Source organism: Oryzias latipes, chromosome 18 (genome assembly GCF_002234675.1).
Source record: "Oryzias latipes chromosome 18, ASM223467v1".
NCBI lineage: Eukaryota > Metazoa > Chordata > Actinopteri > Beloniformes > Adrianichthyidae > Oryzias > Oryzias latipes.
The window spans coordinates 11,397,486-11,419,531 of NC_019876.2; the positions used below are offsets into that span (position 1 = coordinate 11,397,486).

The 22,046-nt window shown below is 39.1% G+C and overlaps 1 protein-coding gene across 1 annotated transcript in view; it reads right to left on the bottom strand.

Annotated features, from left to right (window-relative positions):
- col25a1 (collagen type XXV alpha 1 chain) overlaps positions 1-22,046 on the bottom strand; it is a 201,482-nt gene that overhangs the window by 85,223 nt on the left and 94,213 nt on the right. The window contains exons 3-4 of the mRNA XM_020711604.2: positions 15,558-15,602; positions 9,937-9,944 (exon numbers count right to left, since the gene is read on the bottom strand). Of these exons, the coding sequence (XP_020567263.1) occupies positions 9,937-9,944; positions 15,558-15,602 (53 nt within the window). The remainder of the gene's footprint in view (positions 1-9,936; positions 9,945-15,557; positions 15,603-22,046) is intronic.

Genomic DNA, 22,046 nt, shown 5'->3' on the forward strand with positions numbered 1-22,046 from the left:
GGTTTGGAAGTAGCATTAGAACACGCACCAGTTTGAACGTAGCATTAGAACAGGCATCGGTTTGAACGTAGCATTAGAACACGTATACGCTTTAAATGTAGCATTAAAACACACACCGGTTTGAACGTAGCATTAGAACAGGCATCGGTTTGAACGTAGCATTAGAACACGCATTCCCTTTAAATGTAGCATTAGAACACGCATTCCGTTTGAACGTAGCATTAGAACACACATTCGCTTTAAATGTAGCATTAGAACACACATTCCGTTTGAGCGTAGCATTAGAACACGCATTCGCTTTAAATGTAGCATCAGAACACACATTCTGTTTGAACGTAGCATTAGAACACGCATTCGGGTTGAACGTAGCATTAGAACACGCATTCGCTTTAAATGTAGCATTAAAACACGTTCCGGTTTGAACGTAGCATTAGAACAGGCATCGGTTTGAACGTAGCATTAGAACACGCATTCCCTGTAAATGTAGCATTAGAACACGCATTCCGTTTGAACGTAGCATTAGAACACACATTCGCTTTAAATGTAGCATTAGAACACGCATTCCGTTTGAACGTAGCATTAGAACACACATTCGCTTTAAATGTAGCATTAGAACACGCATTCCGTTTGAACGTAGCATTAGAACACGCATTCGCTTTAAATGTAGCATTAGAACACGCATTCCGTTTGAACGTAGCATTAGAACACACATTCGCTTTAAATGTAGCATTAGAACACGCATTCCGTTTGAACGTAGCATTAGAACACGCATTCGCTTTAAATGTAGCATTAGAACACGCATTCCGTTATAACGTAGCATTAGAACACGCATTCGCTTTAAATGTAGCATTAGAACACGCATTCCGTTTGAACGTAGCATTAGAAACACACATTCGCTTTGAAAGTAGCATTAGAAAATGTATTTGTTGGCTTTTTATTTGAACATTTTTGATCTGATTTGAATACACAAATCGTGTTTTTTTAATCTTATTGGCCTTCACTGTCCTTCAATCAATACATGGTATAACCCTTGTGCTATCCTATGGGGCCCAGATGACCTGATCCTTAAATTGACATGTTCTCCCCACCATGACAAAGGTGGATAAAGGTGAAGAGGATTTCATGTAAACCATGGACACCAGTGAAGATCACAAATCATTGAAGAAAAAAGGTTCAGAGCACTGTCTTGTGGGGTCTAGATGACCCCACTCCCAATGGTAACGTGCCTAGGATAGCACAAGGGTTAACTTGAACAAATCAATGCAGCACTCACATCAAGCAAGAATTAAACGATTACTCTTACATTCAATTTTTTTCACACAGAGCTAGAGAGACCACACCATTCATATTCCTCTTTTTCCATGCTAAAAACAAATGGGTGAAAAATGTAAACTTGATCGCATGTTAAGACCCTGGTTCATGTCCACAGCTTTAGCTTTTGTTGACTCAGGGAGCCACTTTGGCTGTTTGGACAGTTTTGTGAAGCAGTCTACATAATTTCACAGAAAAAGGTTTCAGTGAATCTGGAAGTAACCTATGTCTGGACCCAGGCGTATACATTTTCATCACAATGACCAGTTAAGTTTAACAGGGTCCAGAAAAATCCATCCATCAAACGGAGCTCATATCCACTTCATAGCGGCCAGGCCAAATGAGCTGGCAACAGTTTCCACCGCTTGAACTGTTGGCCACATGGATCCCATCATCTCACCCTGAAGCCCTGGCATATGAGAGTGGGAGCCAGCAACTACCACTTTTACAAGCTCTTCTTTACAGGCACGGGGTTCTTTCACACAGCTACACAATAATAATAACTGTGTGTACAAAGCACGATAAACAAAGCAACGCTCCTGGCACCAAGTGTTGACTGAGAACGTGTAAGTGGAGAGGGGGCAGGTGAAGTGTGCAGCTCACCACCATGCGGGCAGAGAGCCAAAGTAAAGGCTTCGAACGCCCCGATCCTGACTGACACACATCAGAGCATTAACCCATGCACTGTGTTTGTCATGTCGTTAAACTAGAAGAAGGCCAAGCTCCCACAACAGTCTGACTTTATCTTGGCCAATGTTCTTGAAAGTGTACTGGGTCACCACGTCTACAATCACGTTATGTCTCATCTGTTCTTTTTTTTTTTAATTAGACAAGCATAAAAAAGCTAGAGCGCTATGAACTTTTACTTAAAAGGATGAACTTGACTTTATAGGATAGATTCAACATTATTTGCCAAATTGACCAAGTTAAATGTCGCACGCAGAGTTTTTTGAAATGGTAGTGTGTTTGGATGATCAAAGGGGACTCGATTATGTTGGCTTGTCTCCGTTTTCTAAATGATCTGCTTTGTTAATATGAATTTTCATCCTAAACACGATCCACCCTGCATATTAGAGGCCTTTTTGTTGTTTTTTTAGTCTTCTGACAAAACTTAGGTCTTGCAAAAGCTTCCCAGACACTGAATATTCTTGCACTTCTCGGGTAAGTGTGCACATGTGCATGTGTTCATTCAATTCAAAACTTTCTTAATGCCCTAAAAAGCTTGGCCAGTAAATTCCAAGACATCAGCATTCGTTTGTGTCATTCTTTTGTTGATTATTTTGAAACTGAATGTGTTTTTAATTTCGGGAGGAATTTTAGCCTTTGCAGTATAGCCAGAAACGAGTCAAAGGTGGCTTTTTATTTGAGCTATAGGATAAGAAAACTGTCAATAACAAAAGCATGGATAAAGACAAAGTTGCAACTTTGACAAATAAAAACTGACTACAACATTTTGTTTTAAGTTTAAGATGTCTGTTGTGAATGCGACTTTTCTTTTTCTTAACTACAAAGTTTCCCGTTATATTACTGTCAAAAGGTTACACGAGGTTACAGGCATATACGTATATTTAGAGTCATTGATTCATCAAAGTGAACAAACGTACTAAAGGCTCATTTATTGAACTCAAATGGAATTAACTCTATTAACTCCACAAAAGGCAATTTAACTTGTTACCATACAGTAAATGCTTGTTACCATAGATTTGTGATCATACAGTGTGGTAGAATGCTCTAATAATATTCTCTTTGGATTATTTTGATATGGAAAAACAACAGTGGGCTGAACTTTAAGAAGCTAAAATGTAATTGGATTAATTCTGGTTTACCTGTTTGTTTGTACACATAGTTAATTTACACTTGACTTAAAAACGAGGAATCTAGAAATCTTCATCGGCACTGTTCAGGACTCAGGTATTTATCTCTGAGCTACACTGGTGGAACTTTTGTCTAAAGATGTCCTGCACCAATGTTAGGTCAGTGAATCAGATCTTTCAAAATGAATCTGTATCGACAATGAATTGTATCATCAATCGCAAATTATGATATGAACGAAATCGCTGTTAAAATGAATCATTACACCCCTAATTGTTCATAATTTGCTATTTTTCTTAGACCTTTGTGACTTTAATTTGACAAACTGTGAATATTGAGTTTGGTTGCAAGCTAAAAGTGTTGCACTATGCAGAGACAGTAAAACATAGAAGGTATTGTTGTCTTGTTAAGTGCATTTTTCCTGGCTAATTTTTAAAGGGCCTATATCATACTATTCTTAAGCCTTATATAGTAAACCATATCCATGTACTATATATGATTATATATTACCTTTGGGACATAAAAGAACACATTTTATAAATCGCTACCCTCAGCACTCCAGTTGGAAGAGGCTCGGTGGGAAATGTTAAAGCGATGCAAAACTAGTGAATCTTGCTCAAGGCTTTTTTTTCACAGCTCTATTCTGATATAGGAAAGACTTGGTGTCATAGAATTGCACTCGGGCACTAAATGCAATTATTAAATTATTCTTCATAATGTGATTGTAGCATCAGACACAGGCTCTACCGAGAGCAATTTCACTGTTTAAGCATTTCTACTAAAATCCAAATGGAAAGACTTTGTGCAAACCTGAAATATTTATTCGTTAATGTGTGAAAAAGTAGCATTTGCTCCCTAACAAGCAGAGTTGGACCATTGTAATCAAAATATATTTTAATTTATATGCAAACACAAAGACTGAAAAAAGAAGACTGCAAAAGACAGCTAATAAAAGCACGTTTAGCCACAGAACCTACAACAGAGTGAGGGATATTCACATATCTATAAGAACACCTCCATCTGTTAGTTCTGCATGAGAACCCTCCATCATATTACTGCGGGCCCCGGGGGAACGTTTCATCAAGGCGGGAAACTAATGGAGGACAGGGATGTGAGCAATCAGTGCAGAATGAGCAGGAATGGATGACCACAAGTGGCTGGTGCTTGTAGAGGGAATCTGGACGCAGAGGTTAGGCAGGGATAGGAAAACCACACTGGAAAACTGACTTGGGAATGGCATCTGTTTCCCATATCCACAGTGTATCACAATTAGGCAGCATAAAATGGCTTTGGAGTGCGAGTGTGTCTGCTTGTTTTGTCTTCTTTTGGGAATCTGTGGACAGGCGAGGCAAAATGAAACTGAAAGTAGAACTGTTGTGTGCTGTGAAAATACTAAGGTAAACATTTAAATTCCTCTTGAAGAGGGGGGGGGTGGTATTGGGGATGCATTTCAACGCAAACCAGAGGGCAGAAAAATACAAACATTAAAGCCAAATTTCTCCCAGCGCGATGCATGTAAGCAAATTTCAGAGCCACAAGATTCTTGTTGTGGATTTGAAATGTTAAACAGCGGACAAAGCTCCAGTTGGGAAAGTATTTTGTTCACTTTTCCTGCTTATTCGATTACAACCACATGCTGGCTGCTCTACATTTTTCATCATTTCAAGCGAGCTGGAGGAAAATTCCTCTAAATCACAAAGCTGTCAAACCTTTCCCTTGAAAAGCGTCTCGCTCAAACCGTGATCGCTCCTGCCATGTTAAAGAAGTAATTCTCAATTGTCCCTGCAAGTGTTTGACTTGTTGAGTCGGCCAAATCCCATCCCTGACAGTGAAGTATCATCCCTTTATTCACCTACTTTTTGGTGTTTTTAACATGTTCTTGTGGCATTTTCTAAGGACGGAGGGCATTTGTAAAGATAAATAAATACAAAACTGCATTAAAGTATTTCTTTATTGAAATCGTGAATCAGGAGCAAACGACAAAAACGCAGTTTGAAAAAGATCGTATTTGTGACATAGAAAATATACGTGTGGACAACTAGATGCATGTGCATGTTAGGTTGGGGGTGTGAGGGGCTGTAAGCTAGCGGGAGAGCATAAACAGATGGATGATGGGAAAGGGGGTGGGGTTGCTCATTGCCAACAGTCCCACCCAAAACTCAGGTTCTATAGAACTCCTGCCATTCTGCAGAAACTGAGTCCTAAAAAACGACACAGGATTTTGTAATTTTGGCTAAAAAAAAAAAAAAAAAAGACATAATCATCATTAAAAAGACCATTGGGCACGATTTTAAAATTGATCAAAAGACGATCAGAGTGGGACTTTAAAAACATGATCTTCTAGAGGGCACAACTTGACTATAATAATCGGAAAATTCGAACTTTGAACGTCTTAATGCTCTGTTTGAGGCAATGTTAGCTGGACAAGCTCCCCAAAAAATGTGGTCACCAGAGATAAATCCACTATCAGCTCTCAGCAGAGAGTGTTCAACACCAACCTTTGTGTGTTTACCTCTGTGCTGGAGTTTTTATGGGACTCTCTGTTCCAAGACTGCAAGATGTGTAAATAAAAGCAGCTCGTGATCGTGCAGAGCTTCTTCAAACTTAGATTAACTGGCACTCATTCAGCTTCTGCAGGGCACTAACTGATCAAAGTCCAGCTCAAAAGTGTTTTATTATCGAGTGTGGAGCTGTGCTGCATATCAGATGAGGGATGAAGGGTTGAGGGCGCCTCGGCTCCTCTTCTGCAAACCCACACTCCTAATCGCTGTTTTGCAACTGCATAATTCATACGCTGTGACACCTCATCCACAACCTGCGTCGCAGGATCCTCGGAGAAAGAGGGGAGGTGGAGGCAACTTGTCACAAACAGATGTGGGCGCAAGCGGCTTTATTTACCTCATTACTGGCACGGTTAAACTCCTGCAAAAGCTCAAGCAAAGAGAACCCAGTGTGGAGCGGAGATGGTTTTAATGATGGTTCTCATTAGCGTGAAGCTCTCATGATATTCCGGCATTGCTCCGACTAGATTTTAATTTAATTTATTTTTTATTTTTACACAAAGCAGGTTTTCCCTGCCGTTTGTGTGATTTTCATTTTGCATGGGATCAAGTTTGTGCCAGAAATAAATAAACAAAGTGGTTAAAGTGGGCATTGGATGAGGGTTCATGCTTGATCGGTCCTAAATCGTCTGCGCTCACAGTGGCAGAGCTGATGTTTCGACATGCTTGGCTTTCACAATCCAAAGATGAGAAAGGAGGATTAAAAAAAACTTCTCCTTGTAACTTGTCCTGTCCAACAGCTGAGCAAACAGATGGGATATATTTTGTTTGAATATGAAGTTATGAATCTTCTGACACACAAGGTGTATATTTGAATAAACCCCTTTTGTAAATTAGACAACTTTATTTATATTAATTATGTTTGTAACAGCTTTTTTATTTGACTGGATGGAAAAGTAGAGGAGGGAAGAAGACAGAGGGATGTTGGGGGATGGGGGGTGGAAGGTGAATATAGAGGGGGGGGGCAAAATCATAAAGCATCATACAGCTACAAGTTGCTGGAAGTTTATAAGTTTATAGAATTAAGATAAAGCTGCATTTCTGAGTATTTCTTTATTTAAAAAAAAAAATTTTGTAACGAAGAAAATACGCAGGGCGGGCCACAACCCCTCTTCTCCGAGCTTTCAGCAACAACGAATGAAAAGGGGGCAGGGTTGCCAACACTACCACCCACAACTTCTTCGTAAATTTCTAAAACTATGTTAACACCGGCTTTGGCAACATGCCTTCAAGTGACCACTTCCAATGTAAAGTCTATGTAAACAGGTGTATCCGCGCATTTTGGGCTTTTGTGTTCGAATCTTTTGCGTTAACGCATCGCTATGCTAGTGTGTTTTCTGGCTCCAAGTACAAAACATGCAGCCATTGAGCACACATCAAAAGTTAAACCAGTTGAACTTTGACCAACTGGTAGTGACATAAGGGTACCGTTCATTATAATTCCCGGAGGTGCAAACTCTGTTTGAAAACTGCTCCTAAAGGAGAAACTAATAATTGTGGGGGTTTTCCGGACGGAACTATTTACACAAAGTCTTTCTTATATCGGAACAGAGCTGTCAAAGAAAAAGCCTCGAGCAAGACTTGCAAGTTTTGCTCCGCTTCAACATTTCGCACCAAGCCTCTTCCAACTGTAGGTCCATGTGCTAGTGTTGGGTGTTAAAGACGGCGTGTTAAAGAACCCAGGTTGGGCGCCTTCTTGAATGTGCATCACTTGCCTGGTGTGTGTTTAGCATCATGAACTCCTGCCATTGTGCAGAAACTATGTCCAAGAAAACCAAGTTTTTTGTTTTTTTTGAGAACGCTTTTAAAACAGCTTAAAAGATAAACATAGTGGGACTTTATAATGCATTTTTTAAATCCTACTTGTATTTCATACTTTCCTTCTATTTCTACATCTGCCTCTACTTTCATCTTTGAGGCAGCAATCAGCTGCAACCATCCGAAATGACGTCCTCTTCGGTGGTTGTTTCTTTTGGTCCAGAGGGCTGTGCACAATTTGCGCTGCATTCCCCAAATTTTAGCTGTTGAATATTCATAGCAATGTTCCCTCTGCCATTCCCTAGGTGGGCAAACCAAACAAAGAGCAACACATGTTTCTTATTGTACCGAGCTGTCTACTATTTAAAGCAAGATTTGGTGAGTTTAGGATGTGTCATTGCTAGGTTTCCTGTGTCTTTATAACCTTTTTTTATATATAAAATATATAAAAACAAAAGAAAAATTCAGATCTTTGAATCCTTTCAAATGTTTTGCAACATATTTTTCAGCCCATGACTTCATCAAAGAGTGACCCGTTTACACTGGATTTGCAGTCTCACCCCAAAGGGCTCAATTCCAACAGCCTAAACACACATACCTTTTAAATAGATGAGAAAATCCAATGTCGTCCAGCATATAAACACTTCAAAGACACCTTTTCAACTCCAGGCTGCTTTTGCGACCTCTCTCAGCATTTTATTTGTCAGCTATAAGGCCCGTTCAGGGAGACTTAGAAGCTGGACCACCTGCACTCACTTATACCCAAGAATCCCAGAAGCGAGTGGCTGAGAAGGCTCATAGGATTAACTTACAACTTTTACAACTCAGTCGGCGCATATTATTACAGCTTTTCAATCACACTTGCCTTTTGACGATAGAATTTTTTTTTTTTTTTAAGCAAACCCGGTCCCTTAAGGGTGGTTGCATGTGTTTCTCCTCGTCTGCAGAGAAACTTTCCATCTGAGGAATGGATGTGTGATTATCAGGCAGTTTTATTCAGGTATATTTAAGCAGACCACTAAGAAAAAAAAGACGAAGAAGCATTTCTATTGGACAGCAGCAGGGGCGGAGCTAGAACATTTTATATGGAGAGGCAGGAGAGCTTTGGGAGGGTGGCAAAACCATTACAGGGTGGAAGACCATTACAGTTGAAAGGATCAAAAATATGCATTTCTAACTGTTTTATTATTGTTCTTGTTTTTATTTCATTTAAAAATGTTGCTTTGGTTATTTTTGCAATGTTTAAAGAAGCGAGTATTGATAAAAAAATTAAGAAATTAGAATTTCTTAATCTTTGTTAATAATGACACTAAGATTTATTCAAAGATTGGGCGAGGAAGTGTGGGGCAAACTGTCCCTGCACACACACAAACCCTCCCCCCCATAGCTCGGCCAATGGGTGACAGCAACAAGAATTATAGAAAATGTTTATGATTGTTCACATTTTTTGTTTGTTTAAGAAAGAAATAAGTTGTTAAAAATATTTGTCCAAAATGTATGAAGGAAAAAGAAATGTGACCCCTTACTCCAAATTATCACACTAGTAAAGTTGAACAGATTTAATAAATTAAGCTCTAAAATGTAGCAAATAAAAATTAAATCTATAAAAGAAGACAGCCTAATACCACTACCTTCTGAAAAAAGATTCTCCAGACTCCGTTGACAGGAATGTTAGCAACGACAGTGTTAAATGCCCTGACTAGCTTAAAGACCCATTCCGATGAAAACTGTGTTTTTGGTGTTTTTAACATGTTCTTGTGGCATTTTTGGATGCTAGGGGATATATTTAAAAGAATTCAGCTCAAAATAGCATTTTTGAGGTTGTTTTTTTTTTTTTCATTCAAATCATTGTGAATCAGGAGCAGACGAAAAAGGGCTGTTAGAAAAAGAGCATATTTATGACATATGTATAAAAAAAAATTTTTTCATCATAGTTGGTCTTTAAAATTAGTCAGAAGAGGGTTTGTGATTAACAGCAAAGCTAACAGCTACCGGTAAACTATAACAAACGAGACTTTAATCAGAAACTCCCCAAACTAGACCACATCTGGAACAGCAATTTGACTTATTTATTGGTTTTTATAATCGGCTGAGACCAACTTTAAGTTTGCGAGAGTCCATGGAGAAGTTTTTCTTGACTCCCTGGAGTCAGAAAATATTTTTCATTCAGAGGTTGCCTCTCAACTTCACAATGAAAACAAGATTCAGAGCAACTTGACACACATTAAAGTTTCTAACAATCCTCTTGTCACGTTGTTAAAGTAAAAATGCGTCACTTTACTACAAATGTAAATGGGTTTTTTAAAAGTGAGAGTAAACTTTTTTCGAAGTCCAGTTGTTCTTGAGTCTAAAGTATGCCAAAGTTAATAGTCCAATACTGTGATTTGTTTGGTGTGTTTCTAAGTGTGTTTCTTGTACCATTTTGCTAAATATTTGATTGAATTTTACCTTTGAGGAAACATGGCTGATAAAAAAGGGAAGCAGGTGTACTTACAGGGGGTCCTGAAAAAAAGAAGACAAAACATAGATCAGTTTTCCATTGTCAACAGATACACTTATGACAATTAAATATGTTATAAAATGCATCTTGTAATGATGCATTCATTCACTTTAGCTGAGAAGAAGCACAAAAGCATTTTTGTCCATGGATTTCTATCTATATACCAGTTGGGCCAACAGGCCTGGCGGGCACATTTTACCTTTGTTCTTTTATTTTTGTGAGGTGACACTTCTGTTTCCCAATTACTGCTGCTGAAAAGACTATGAAACAAACTTCAGAGCTCCACAGAGCCTAACAAATCACTTTAGGTCTGTAGGTTTACATTATGACGTTAACCAGTCGCCATAAGAGGAGGGAGGCTTTCTTTTTTTCTTCCCATCTGCCCTTGAACCGGTCTCCTTCAGCAAAAGGTTTGTACAGCTGGTTCATTTAGGAAACAGCGGATTTGAGACTCAATCGTGTTTTACGAATGGTTGAGTTTAACTAGACCACTTGGGTTTGAATAAACATGATTTTAAAAGTTTTAAAAATGACTTCTTGAGAACTTGTACATCTATTTTGGCTGCAACTTGGTCATCCGAGGCAACTCCATGCCATCAAGAGAGTCGTGGTTAACACCATTTTTTGGCCCAAAAGTCACAGATGATAAACCCCAAGCAGCTCACATTACAGTTGAGCACCACTTGGGGGAATGTGTATGCATGACAAAGAAAAGTAACCAAGAAAGTCTTCCTGAGCTTGTTTGCAGTGTGACAGATTCAAATATGTTTTAGGCTAAATTTCTCAAGCTGGCCTGTTTGAGCTTCAAACCAGGGACCACAGTAACAAGTCCCCATTCTTCATGCGGAGCAAACACACTTGAGGAAACTTCTCAAACTTTCCAGATTGGACCACCTGCTAGAACATTTTAAGACTGTGGCTTTCCCTTCTGCAAAATCTTTTTTTCGTTCCATGCCACACTTTTCCTTTCCATATATCCCCCGGTAAGCAAACATGTTAGCCTAATGAAGTATCCCATTCATTTTTTTTAATGGGAAGATAAATATCCCTGTATCTCTTTCCTATTTGTTCCTTCGGTCACTTCCAGCCAGCTTCGGCTGAAAGCTTCCTCCTGGAGACGGGACGCCTCACCTTGATGTGTTGTGGAAAACTTTCAGTGGCTCGGTTCCTTTTTGGTTCGAGTGACTCATGAATTAAATATCCTTCCTTTTACCGTTGAAAATGTGTTAAAACTTTAAAAGAGGGAAATTGGATTTTTCAGGAGACTGCTGTGTCCATCAAGAACTGAGCTTTCAGAGGGATGCATAATGTCCCCATAAAGTCTCGTCACTTCTTTCCCTTTCAAATTTTACACACAGTTGAAAACCATGTAACCTAGCTGTCAAAGAGAAAAGTAGTTAAAAAAAAAGTTTAGAACAAATCCACCCATGTTTGTTAGCACCAGTTCTTGGGCCAAAATTACAAGTAGAGTTTTACCAAACAGTTACTTACTATCGGTTTTTCTCAGTATAAAAACTTTAGATTTTCCTCATTTCACCTATAAGCATTATCTCCTGTTGTATTCTAAATTGGTTTAATTTTCTGCATCCTGTTAGGCTGATAAAGGGCAGGAAAAAGGAAAACCGAAAGACAGTCTTCCAAAAATGTGTCAATGTTTTAAACCCTCCTATCTCCATAAGAAAGTCAGCTTTTAAACATGTTTTTTCAAGATCCACTTTAACAAACACCCAGGATAGGTGAAAGATAAACCAGGTATCTTGACACCTCTATTTGGCAGCTAAAATGAAGAGAAGGCAAGAGTCTGCTTCGTGAATAAGTCAGTAATCAGTCAGTCAACACTTTGTCTGCATGCCCTCAGTTTGGCTGTTGGTGTCGTCTTCCATCGTCCGTCTTTAACGTTGTCTGGCCCACCAGCCTGCACACTACTTGGTCTTCCATGTCACTATCTGGTTGATCTGTCACACTGGAAACTCCCCTATTCATGAAAATAGTTATGAGAAGTTTCAATGTTGCTTTTTACTCTGACATCAGTGCAATGAAAGTTATTCTTTGTGAGGGGTCTGGTCCCTTGCAGCTACACAGATTACAGTGAAGACTTGTCTGTGTGATCCGTTGTGCTCTTCATGCATTTGGGCTAGGGTCCTGTCTGAGTCCTGGTACTTTGCTCATAGTTAAGAGTCTCTTTTAACCTACCTCTAAGGTAAACCAGTTTATCTGTGTCTGCTGCTGGGATTGTGATTCATATCCTCGTATTCATCACATAATCAGGTCATCAGTTCTACTGAGTTTTCTTTGCACGGTACACAATCTTTGTTGTTTAGTCACTGCAGTAACCATCATCTCAAAGAAGCAGTTTTTTTTAGGTATGAGTATGAAAGAACTTATTGTTTACTTGTATCATGAACCTTCCCCCTAAGTTAACACCAGAACTTCCGCTGCAGTGTTGACATTCTTTTGACTACCGTAACTCTTCAACCATTTATGTAATTAACGAAAGTCCAGCAGATTCTGAAGCTGAGAAAAATAGCCATGCGCTGTTCTACAACACTTTAGAGTAGTGATGCTTTTACTCACTAGGCCGCACCCGATTATGAGGCGAACTGTCAATGAATGGTCCATTTTTGAAGTTATGTAATTTATTAGGTACACATAATCATAGTCATATTAAGCAAGACAATAGAACCTATGTATAACTCTAGAACTTACTTTATACACGTTAGGCACATTAGAAATGTTAGCCGCACTACCGTATTAACAAAAAAAAACTGATGTTGCTAAAACAAACATTACTGTGACTATGCTAACTGCCAATCTTGTTACTAAGATGTAAAAAAAAACACAGTCCTACACCGCTACACACTAGCTGTGTTAGCGTATTTACAATACCACCCAAACTTGTTTGCAACACGTAAACAAATACAGTCTGATAGCATTATATGGTAACCACATGCATAATACTTGTAACTCTCAACCTTATTACAACAAATAAAAAAAAACATTCTGAAACCACTAAAACAAACATTAGTGTGACTACGCTAACTCCCAACACCGCTACATATTAGTCGTGTTGGTGCATTAAGAATACCACCCAAACTTGTTTGCGACACGTAAAATAAAAAAAACAGTCGGATACAGCTAAAACAAACCTTACTGTGACTACGCTAACTGCCAACTTTGTTAGCAACACGTAAAAAAAAAAAAACACAGTCCGACACAGCTACATATTAGCTAAATTAGAAGCGTTGCCGTGTTAGCAATACGTATAACTCCCAACCTTGTTTACATCACGTAAAAAAACAGTCTGATACAGCTAAAAAAAAAAAAAACTGTGGCTAAACTAAGACGTAATAAAACACAGTTTGAAACCGCTACACGTTAGCCGTGCATATTCACAATATCACCCAAACATGTTTGAACTCGTAAAAAAACAAACTAACGGTATTCCTCTTAAAAACATTTCAAAATCAGTAAGCACAACCAGAATTTAATCCATACATAAGGATTAAAAGTCTCACGTTTGTTTTTTTAAATGACAGCTTTTTTAAATGACGGCCTCAAAGTTTGGAATATACGGTAGGTGTCACTGGCAACATCTCTGGTATTAAAGGGTTAAATCAGCCAAAAACGGTAAGTATTCTGTTCTCTTTATTTCACATGTGAAGCTAACAAAAAATCAAGAGTATGATGATCAGCGAATAAAAAACGCTGTACTATGCCTTCGGTAAACACTGAGGACAAAATTCCAGCTCTGTCAAAGGCTGTTTGCCCTTGACAGAGCTGTGTGTTTTCTTAGGCGAGACATCATGAGCAGCGATGGTTGTTTGCTTGTTTCTAATTCTCATGAGAAAGCTATCTGGACTCTCCACATTCACTCTGGCTAAACAGAGAGAAGAGGATATGTGTGCACAATAGTACCATTTAAAATATGCTGGCATGATGGACGTTTCCCAGTTAAGCTTCGCATAAACAAAGGCTGGCAGAATTTCAGATTCTCTGCCGGCCATAACAATGAAGTGTTGTGTGTCATTTGATTTCCCAACTTTTCTTATTTTCCAGCTTTCAGCTTGCTCGTTGGATCACTTCTGCAGTATGTGAGCACCAGAGTGGCAGTCCGGTGGACAAAAAAAAAGTGGTTTCTCTTTTGAAGTTTGAGAGATGGACTTCCTGGTTTGCCTCTGAATCCACTGGTGGGTGAATTTTCGGAAGAAAAATCAGTGTTTACAATTTATTCGGCGTCCTTCAAAAGCGGAAGCGCTTCTCTCCGGCGAATAACTCAAGACATCGCATTGCCCTGCCCTTCGTCCTAAAACGTTTTCTGTGCTCTGCTGCACTTTGAAGGATGACACACTCCAGAATCTGTTCCTTCTTTCCTTATCAGGTGAATGGAGTGCGGATGCAGCTCCTTGCCAAGTAGACGTCCCAGCAGTAAATTCCATTTGTGGCCTCACTCTTTGACAGTGCAAGTGTTGCTACAGATTTTGTTTGCTTATTTATTTATTTATCTTTCGACAGCTAACAGCCTCCATTTTTTTTTGTCCTAGTTTTTGTACTCAGCTTAACGAGAAAAAAACTGAGGGAGGATCAAGATATGCCTTATCCTAAATACATTTTAGCAGATTATTATAAAGTTTGAGCATTTAACAGGTTATTATATAGGCTAGAGTGAAAAAAACTATTATCTTAGATATAAAAAGTGTATACAGTATATCAGATTCTGCTTACATTTTTCCCACATATTACGCCAAAATCAGCAAAAACTGGACTTTTCTTGTTCAGTTAGAGACTCACTCCAATGAAAATTGTGTTTTTTTGGTGTTTTTAACAAGTTCTTGTAACATTTTCCTCATGATGGAGAACTTATAAAATAAAAATTCAGGTTAAGATTGCGTTTCTGAGTATTTCCTTATCCAAATTGTCGTGATTAAGGAGCAGATAATAAAATGCTGCATGAAAAAGCTTGTAGTTGTGACACACAAACTATGATTAGAAGGACACAAGCTCCCTGCTCTGCTCCATTCTGATTCATCTACTTCCAGACAAATAGATTCATTAAAGTCTTTGTTTTCCTCGTCTGAGCTGGCATTTGGCTCTAAATTGTACCGCTGGATAGCCCCAGAATGGCTCTCCACCTTTGGTGCGCCGGTGATGTTAGCCTGAGGCTATAAGAAGCTGTGAGCTAGTGGGAGAGAGTGTAAATAAAGGGATGATGGGAAATGAGTAGAAGCTTCCTCTCTGCCAACAGTCAGGCCTTCAACTCAGAGCTGAATTTCTGATAGACACCTGTCGCTCTGCCGAAAATTACACAGGTTTTTGGTATTGGCTAATTACTGCATATTTGTAATTAAAAGAGGAACCGGAAGACTTTTAGAGATAAATACAATTGGACTGGGACTTTAAACAGCAAAACCCAGTCTTTTCCACGGTTAAATGACAAAAAATGCACTCTAGAACCTCTTCACCAACAAACCACTTATCTACACATTTTTATGGCTCTAAAATAAGCACAGTGAACTTTTAAAAGATTTGTCAGCGTTAAATCAACTAAAGATCCCCTGATTTACGCTTGAAAGTTTCTCCACCAATACTGTTCTGATCCAAGAGAGAGTTTTACATACCAGTTTCTCCATCACGGCCTCTTCTTCCACGCTTACCCGGAGGTCCTGCAAAAAAGAAGAACAAGCCTTTTCAATCAAGTTGATCTCGCTAAATTTGTATGGTTTTTTTTGTATTCATTTACTAATTCTCTAACAATAATCAAATGAAGCAGTGCAGAAGTAATCTCAACAACTATTAGGTGTTTAGTAAAACATTAGCTCTTTGTGTGCAGGTTTTTTATTTCCACACGAATGCCTTCGTTTTTAATTTGTCTGCTTTTTGCTTTTTTTCCACTGACAACATCATTATGCGGCTAAAGCTCAGCTGGGGGAGTGAAACAATTACACGCTTTACCAGGTTTCCCATGTGGGAGAACTCACTGGGTGGTAGGTCTCAGACATAAAAAAAAGGTATAGAAAACAAGAGTCAAACTGAAAAAATGACTAAACTAGGTTCAGCGTTTTTAAATAAATGACAGTTAAAGACAACAAAACCCGTATAGCAACTAGGGTTGGGCGATGTCCATTAAATTGGCCGTTGACGATGTTTGCTGTCAACCATCGGGATGGACGATGATATCGTCCGGGGGGCTATTTTTAATATTTCGGTCTTATATAATTGCTATTCGTTGTTTTACTTTATTACTTCATTTATTTTATTTCCCAACTTATGACTCATCCGCGATTATCCAGTATAAACTGAGGGAAGTGACTTTAACAAAAAACGTAACAAACAAAATAGAAAAGAAATGGTCCGCTCCCGCACTTAACTAGTCAAGTGGACTGGCGGAGCGCGGACTTACAGCTTTGTGTTTGAGGGGAAGGGGGGGGTGCTTTGTTACGTGAGCGGTATGTGGGAGATTTAAAACTGCGATCCGTTCCGCAGCTCTAGGGGAAAAAGTGTGTGTCTGAGCAGAGGATCGTGAGCACACACACAGCGCTTTGGGGCGGTGTGAGCTTCAAAGCTGAAAGGCCGCTCAGTCCCTAGAAATCGTTCAAACAATCACATGGATTTGTGTTTCGAGTCGTGTCCCGACTAAATAAAGGCTGATGTTATTCCCACATATTTACATGCAGCCAAGATGCAGTTTGCAGCACAACCCAAAGCTAATGTTGTTAGCCCGTGTTAGCATACTGCTTATTCTGGCTTCTTTCCGGCTCCGTTTTTCAACAGAAAAAGCAATGACCACACGAATTAAAAATAAAACGATGAGCGAACAGGCGTTTCATAATAATCGTAACATTATTAAAAGCACGTTTAGAAGATCGTCTTGTATATTACCGAGCTGACATATCAATGTATATAGCCGCTCGGCAACATTGTTTTGTATTGAATTGTTACATTCAATAAAGTTTGAGAAAAAAACAACCGCTCGCGGAACTGATATTCGCTTCCAGTTTTTCAAACCCTACTGCGCATGTGCGAATGATTTATTCCGACCGAAAGTGTGACCCATGTGAACGTTTGTTATATTCTGAACATTTTTCTGGGCCCATGTACACGGTTGGATTCTAATCCGACCATTGATCCGGTCAAGATATGTTTCACATGTAACCGCGGCTTATGGTGTTGACTCGCAGCGTGGCGGGGGCGTGGCATCACGATGGTGTCTCTCCATCGGGATGTCACTCACCCATCACGATGGACGATGGTATCGTCCATCGGCACAACCCTAATAGCAACTTCCTGATTCTCACTTCTTTGGATTTGTGTTGTCACTGTTGCCAGATAGTCACAGCTTTCCAGCTTAAAAGTCATCTAAAAACTGTCCATTTGTTTTTTGTTTGTTTTTTTACCCTTTTTGCTTACTTCACATTTGTTTTACTTCTGTTACTTCTATTGGTTTATATGCATGTTTGCATTCAGACTGTAATAAACCTGGCCAGGGTTCATCTGCAAGTAAATGGATCCTGCCAAACAAAGTAGACTGCACAGTGTTCCCTCGTTTAAAAGTTGTCATCTTTATTTTTTTCAATTATTACAGATGTTTCAAGGCTTTAATAGCAAACTTTATACACTTTTCTCAGACAGACATGAACAGTTTTAGACTCTTTTTTTTCAAACTCTCAAAGTTTAAACCATAGAAAAATAAGTCCAGTATTATAAAATGAAAATATAAACCTGTTCACGATCCAAGATTTATGTTAATTTGGCAAAGTGAACACATTCTATACAGGAGACACAGCATAGAGGAGTTTGATTGACAAGGTCTACAGCAAACATAGCAAGAGATCACTGTATTTACAACTATAGCAACAATTTTGAGGAAATCATTTCAATATCAAATGAACTATGTTAAAGTGACTCAGCAGTTTTCAACTGAATCAAAAATGTTTCTTAACTTTGTAAGCATTGCAGAAAATAGACTACCTGTTTCAGGCAGCAATTATACAGCTATTATGCAAATGATTTTCACTGCACTTTGACCCCTCTCTATGTTGCCATCCAGTTGTCCTTTTCTGAATAATCAAAGCATGTAATCAGACAAGCTTCTGAACACAGCTTTAAATCAAATGGGTGGAAACCAGCAACAGATTTCTGAGAGTACAAAGTGTCTGTAAATACAAAGAATATGGTTACTCTTCGGTTGGCTGATTTATGGGAATTCAGATATGTTAGTAAGGTGCAAACTGTAGGATTGGATTGCAAAGTGCTTGTTTGATGCTCAGACCTGAATCCGATCCTCCTGTTTGGCTGGGCTCTCTGCTTCCAGCTCCTTTTGAGCCCTTTCCAAGATAATCTTGTATTCTGCCAGCAAAGGGTCCGGGCTAAGTTAATGTAACCACAGGTGGAGTTTGAGTCTCACTTTTCTATATTTCACATCAACCCTGCTTTCTCCATAAGCTGGATTTTGATGGTTTTAAAAGAAATTGAAGACGATTTACTACACTTGGCAGTCAGTCCATTATTACTCAGTCTGAAATGACACCTGACACCCCTGGCAGAAATAGTTTGTACAATGGCACAACATCTTTCTGATTTTGGTGGTACATTCTTGACAGCTGTTAAAAAAAATTGAAAAATGTTTTTAAAAAAAACAGCACATGTGATATAGTGGTCCAGACAAACTACTAACACTATAAAAGATATCATCATAGTTCACAATGTTCATACCAAGATTTTTATTCTAACTGTAAACTTTGAGGGCTAAATTCTCAGACGATACTGGTAACATGGAGAGACTTGGTAGGAACTTCTGTGTGCCAGTAAAAATATTTAACTTTATAAACACAAGTGAATCACTTAATGATATATAGATATATAAAGAGCAGTCAAAAAAGTTTTTAGGATGCATTTAACTCCACGATCCCTGGTCACAAATGAAGTTAGTCTTTCTACAAAAAAACAAAAAAAAAGTTTGGCTGACTCTTTTCCCACAGTTTCCCAGGAGCGGTTACGGAACAATGGGTTTGGAAAAAGAAAAAGAAAAACCCAAAACCCAACGCAGCACAGAATTCCATGATGAGGTTCAAAAACTATGAACAATCTGTTAAATCCCATTTTAACAACTTTTGAAGCTGAGAATGAAATAAATCAAAGTGAACTTAGCATTCATTCATATTTTTCAGTCCGATGGGGAGATTGATTCGGCCTGACAAGAAAATGTGGTTCGTTGGTGGGTATTATATGTAGTAGTTTTAGTATTTTCAAATAAAAAACGTGCAAAACGTTTTTTATAATACAGAACACAGAGATTAGTCATTATGAATCCATAGGTTGACTTAACCATTTGTGTAGTGCTGTCCAAATCTACAACTCCAAAATCGAGTGCCCTAGAAATCTCTGTAAAAAAACAGTGTGCATCAATGCTCACTAAATTGGCCGATATACACGATGTATTGCTTTCCAACAGTTTTGTGGCAAAAAAAATTAAAAGTATTTTAATGTATTTTTTAAATTATCTTTCATCATCAGAACAGAGTGGATTCATAAGTCTTAAGTAAAATGCTTGTATTTATTAGGTTTTTTTTTTTGCTAGGTCACCTCGTCGCATCAACCAATCAGGGACTCAGCTTTGAGCATGTGACATTTTCAGTGAATCGATCAGCGGGTAGAATAGACATTCATATTTGTCCATCTATTTCGTTAACCTGCCTGCGCAGCAGGGTTCCCGGGGCCCATCCCGGCTACTGTTGGGCAAAGGCGGGATAGATCCTGGACAGGTCGCCAGCCTATTGCAGCCGCGGCGGATCTCTGCGGGATTAAAGGCAGCTTGCTGGGGCCTCCTGAACTTAGCCATGTTTTTTTCTTATTTTTATAGAGACAATATTTTTAAAAAAAGTTCCCTAATTATTTTGTTTTGTTTTTCTTTTCCCCTCTTGGACATGCAGGACAGTGAGCCTTCAAACTGGGTCACAGAGACACCAAAAGACAGCGGAACCAGCTGTCACACAGACACAGCTCTCGGAGCGGGAATGAAGCCGCCGGTACCGGAAGAATCTTTGAATGATCACGTGAAACCAGACATGGAGACGTGATTACCGATGTTTTTGTAGAGCTCTGCATGATAAATAAGTCTGATCTCTCAACATCATCTCTGTCTTCCATGCCTTGTCTTCTTCTTCTTTCTCTTTCGGCTTTTCCCATCAGGGGTCGCCACAGCGAACTAGTCGCATGGTAAACTTGGCAATGTTTTACGCCGGATGCCCTTCCTGACGCAAACTTCTCAAAGCAACCGGGCTTGGGACCGGCACAGATGTAGAGAAGGGAACAGGGAGCAGCCCGTATTTGAACCCTGGTTTCACGGACGGAAGGCGCCGCAAACTAGCACGAGCTAAACCGGCTCCCCTCTGTCTTCCATGCCTTGTACAAGGCATAAACACAGCGTTCAGGCTAAAGACATTAGCTGGAAGCTCCACTCACACGCGGCGTTAAACTCGGGGAAAACATTTTTTTGGACAGGCAGCAAACAGAGACGTCACAGCGCACTGAAAGATTGGTGCCCGACGCAAATTTGCAGCGTGGATAGCGTTCGCTGTGAATGCAGTTTTACATGTTTTTTTATTTCACATAACTACAGCACAACTGTCTTCAGCTCTGGTCCTCATTAACACCACTTCACTGTTTCTCTTTTTCATCTACCAGTAATCCAATCTGCTGAAGGTGAACCAGACCTTGGACTTCTTTAGGCTACCAGCTTTATGTCACAGCTCATTGTGCATAATCAGACTACTTAAAAATAAAAGAACAAAGCTGTTCTTCCCAAAAAGAAAAGAAGTCCAACTCTGGCCAAAAAAAAAGCAATCCATTCAAAATAAACTGTTGGAAATAAAAATTGCCTTCATCACTGCAATTTATAACCATAAACATTTGAATTAACCCATTTGCTTGATTTTGTATCAGTGCAAACCTAGAATAAGAAATGTGCACTGCTGTTTTTTTTAAATCAAAAATGGCAACAATCTCTCTTAAAGCAGAAAAACAGCTAAAAACATTTTCAGAGAATGAAGCAGCATTTGTTGATGCCTGGCCCAACATGTGATCAAAGTAAACAAAAGATAGAACTTAAAAACTACAAATCAAACATCCATCCACCCATCAATCCATAACATACTCTAATAACCTGACGTGAAGCTGTTGCACTTGTAGAGGGTTAGAAAAAAATCTGTTCAATGTCTGAACACGCATTCCAAAGCATTAAAAAGATTTACTTAAAACAGACTTTAAAATACTTCATTTAATCCCACAACATGGATGGATGACTTTATTAAAACTGGAAACGCTCGGGCACCCAGGTCAACGGAAATAAAGCCGCTCAAAAGCTGTCCAGCACATTCACTTTTTCTTCATAAGTACATTTTTGTGGAAATGTGTGGCTTAAAAAGAGTTTGTCCAATCCAAAATCATTACTGCTCTGCATGGAAATGAATAAATCAAAGTGTAAAATGTTAATTCATAGACCACTAATGGCTTCTAAGGGAAACTATGGAAGTGAAACCAACATTTTTGGGTCAGTCTAGACCATGAATGCTACTGCTCCCTTGATCCTTTGACAGATGTCTTTTTTTTTTTTTTTTTTTTTAGAGAAACAGAATGCAAAGACTAACAGTTACCACAGGGGTCCTCATCAGCTCTGGCAATATGTAAAACATTCCACCTTTAAGGATTAGACTCTCTTCAGGTGTGTGAAAGTAAACAGACATGAGTGGAAACAGTTTCTGTGTTGATGAGGTAACACAGAATCACTACAGCATCAGCACAATTCAGTATCTGAGGTAGTCAAGATAACATCCCAACCAGAGGAACCTGGACTGTCTCTTCACCACTTTCATACCCATCATGGTGTGATCAGTCATGACGATTGTTGAGAGACACACTCGAGTCTGTCTCCTCTTGTGGCCAAACTATCCTCGGAAGAGGAGTCTCTGGTCCTCCGACTGACACGGAATACTTTTCCTAATTCCAGAGAGTCCTCAAAAGCTTTTAATTTAGAAAAATGAATAAAAGATAAAGACGACCGCAACCCAACAGCCTAAAGGACATCTTTTTTTTATGGGTTGGGTTTATAC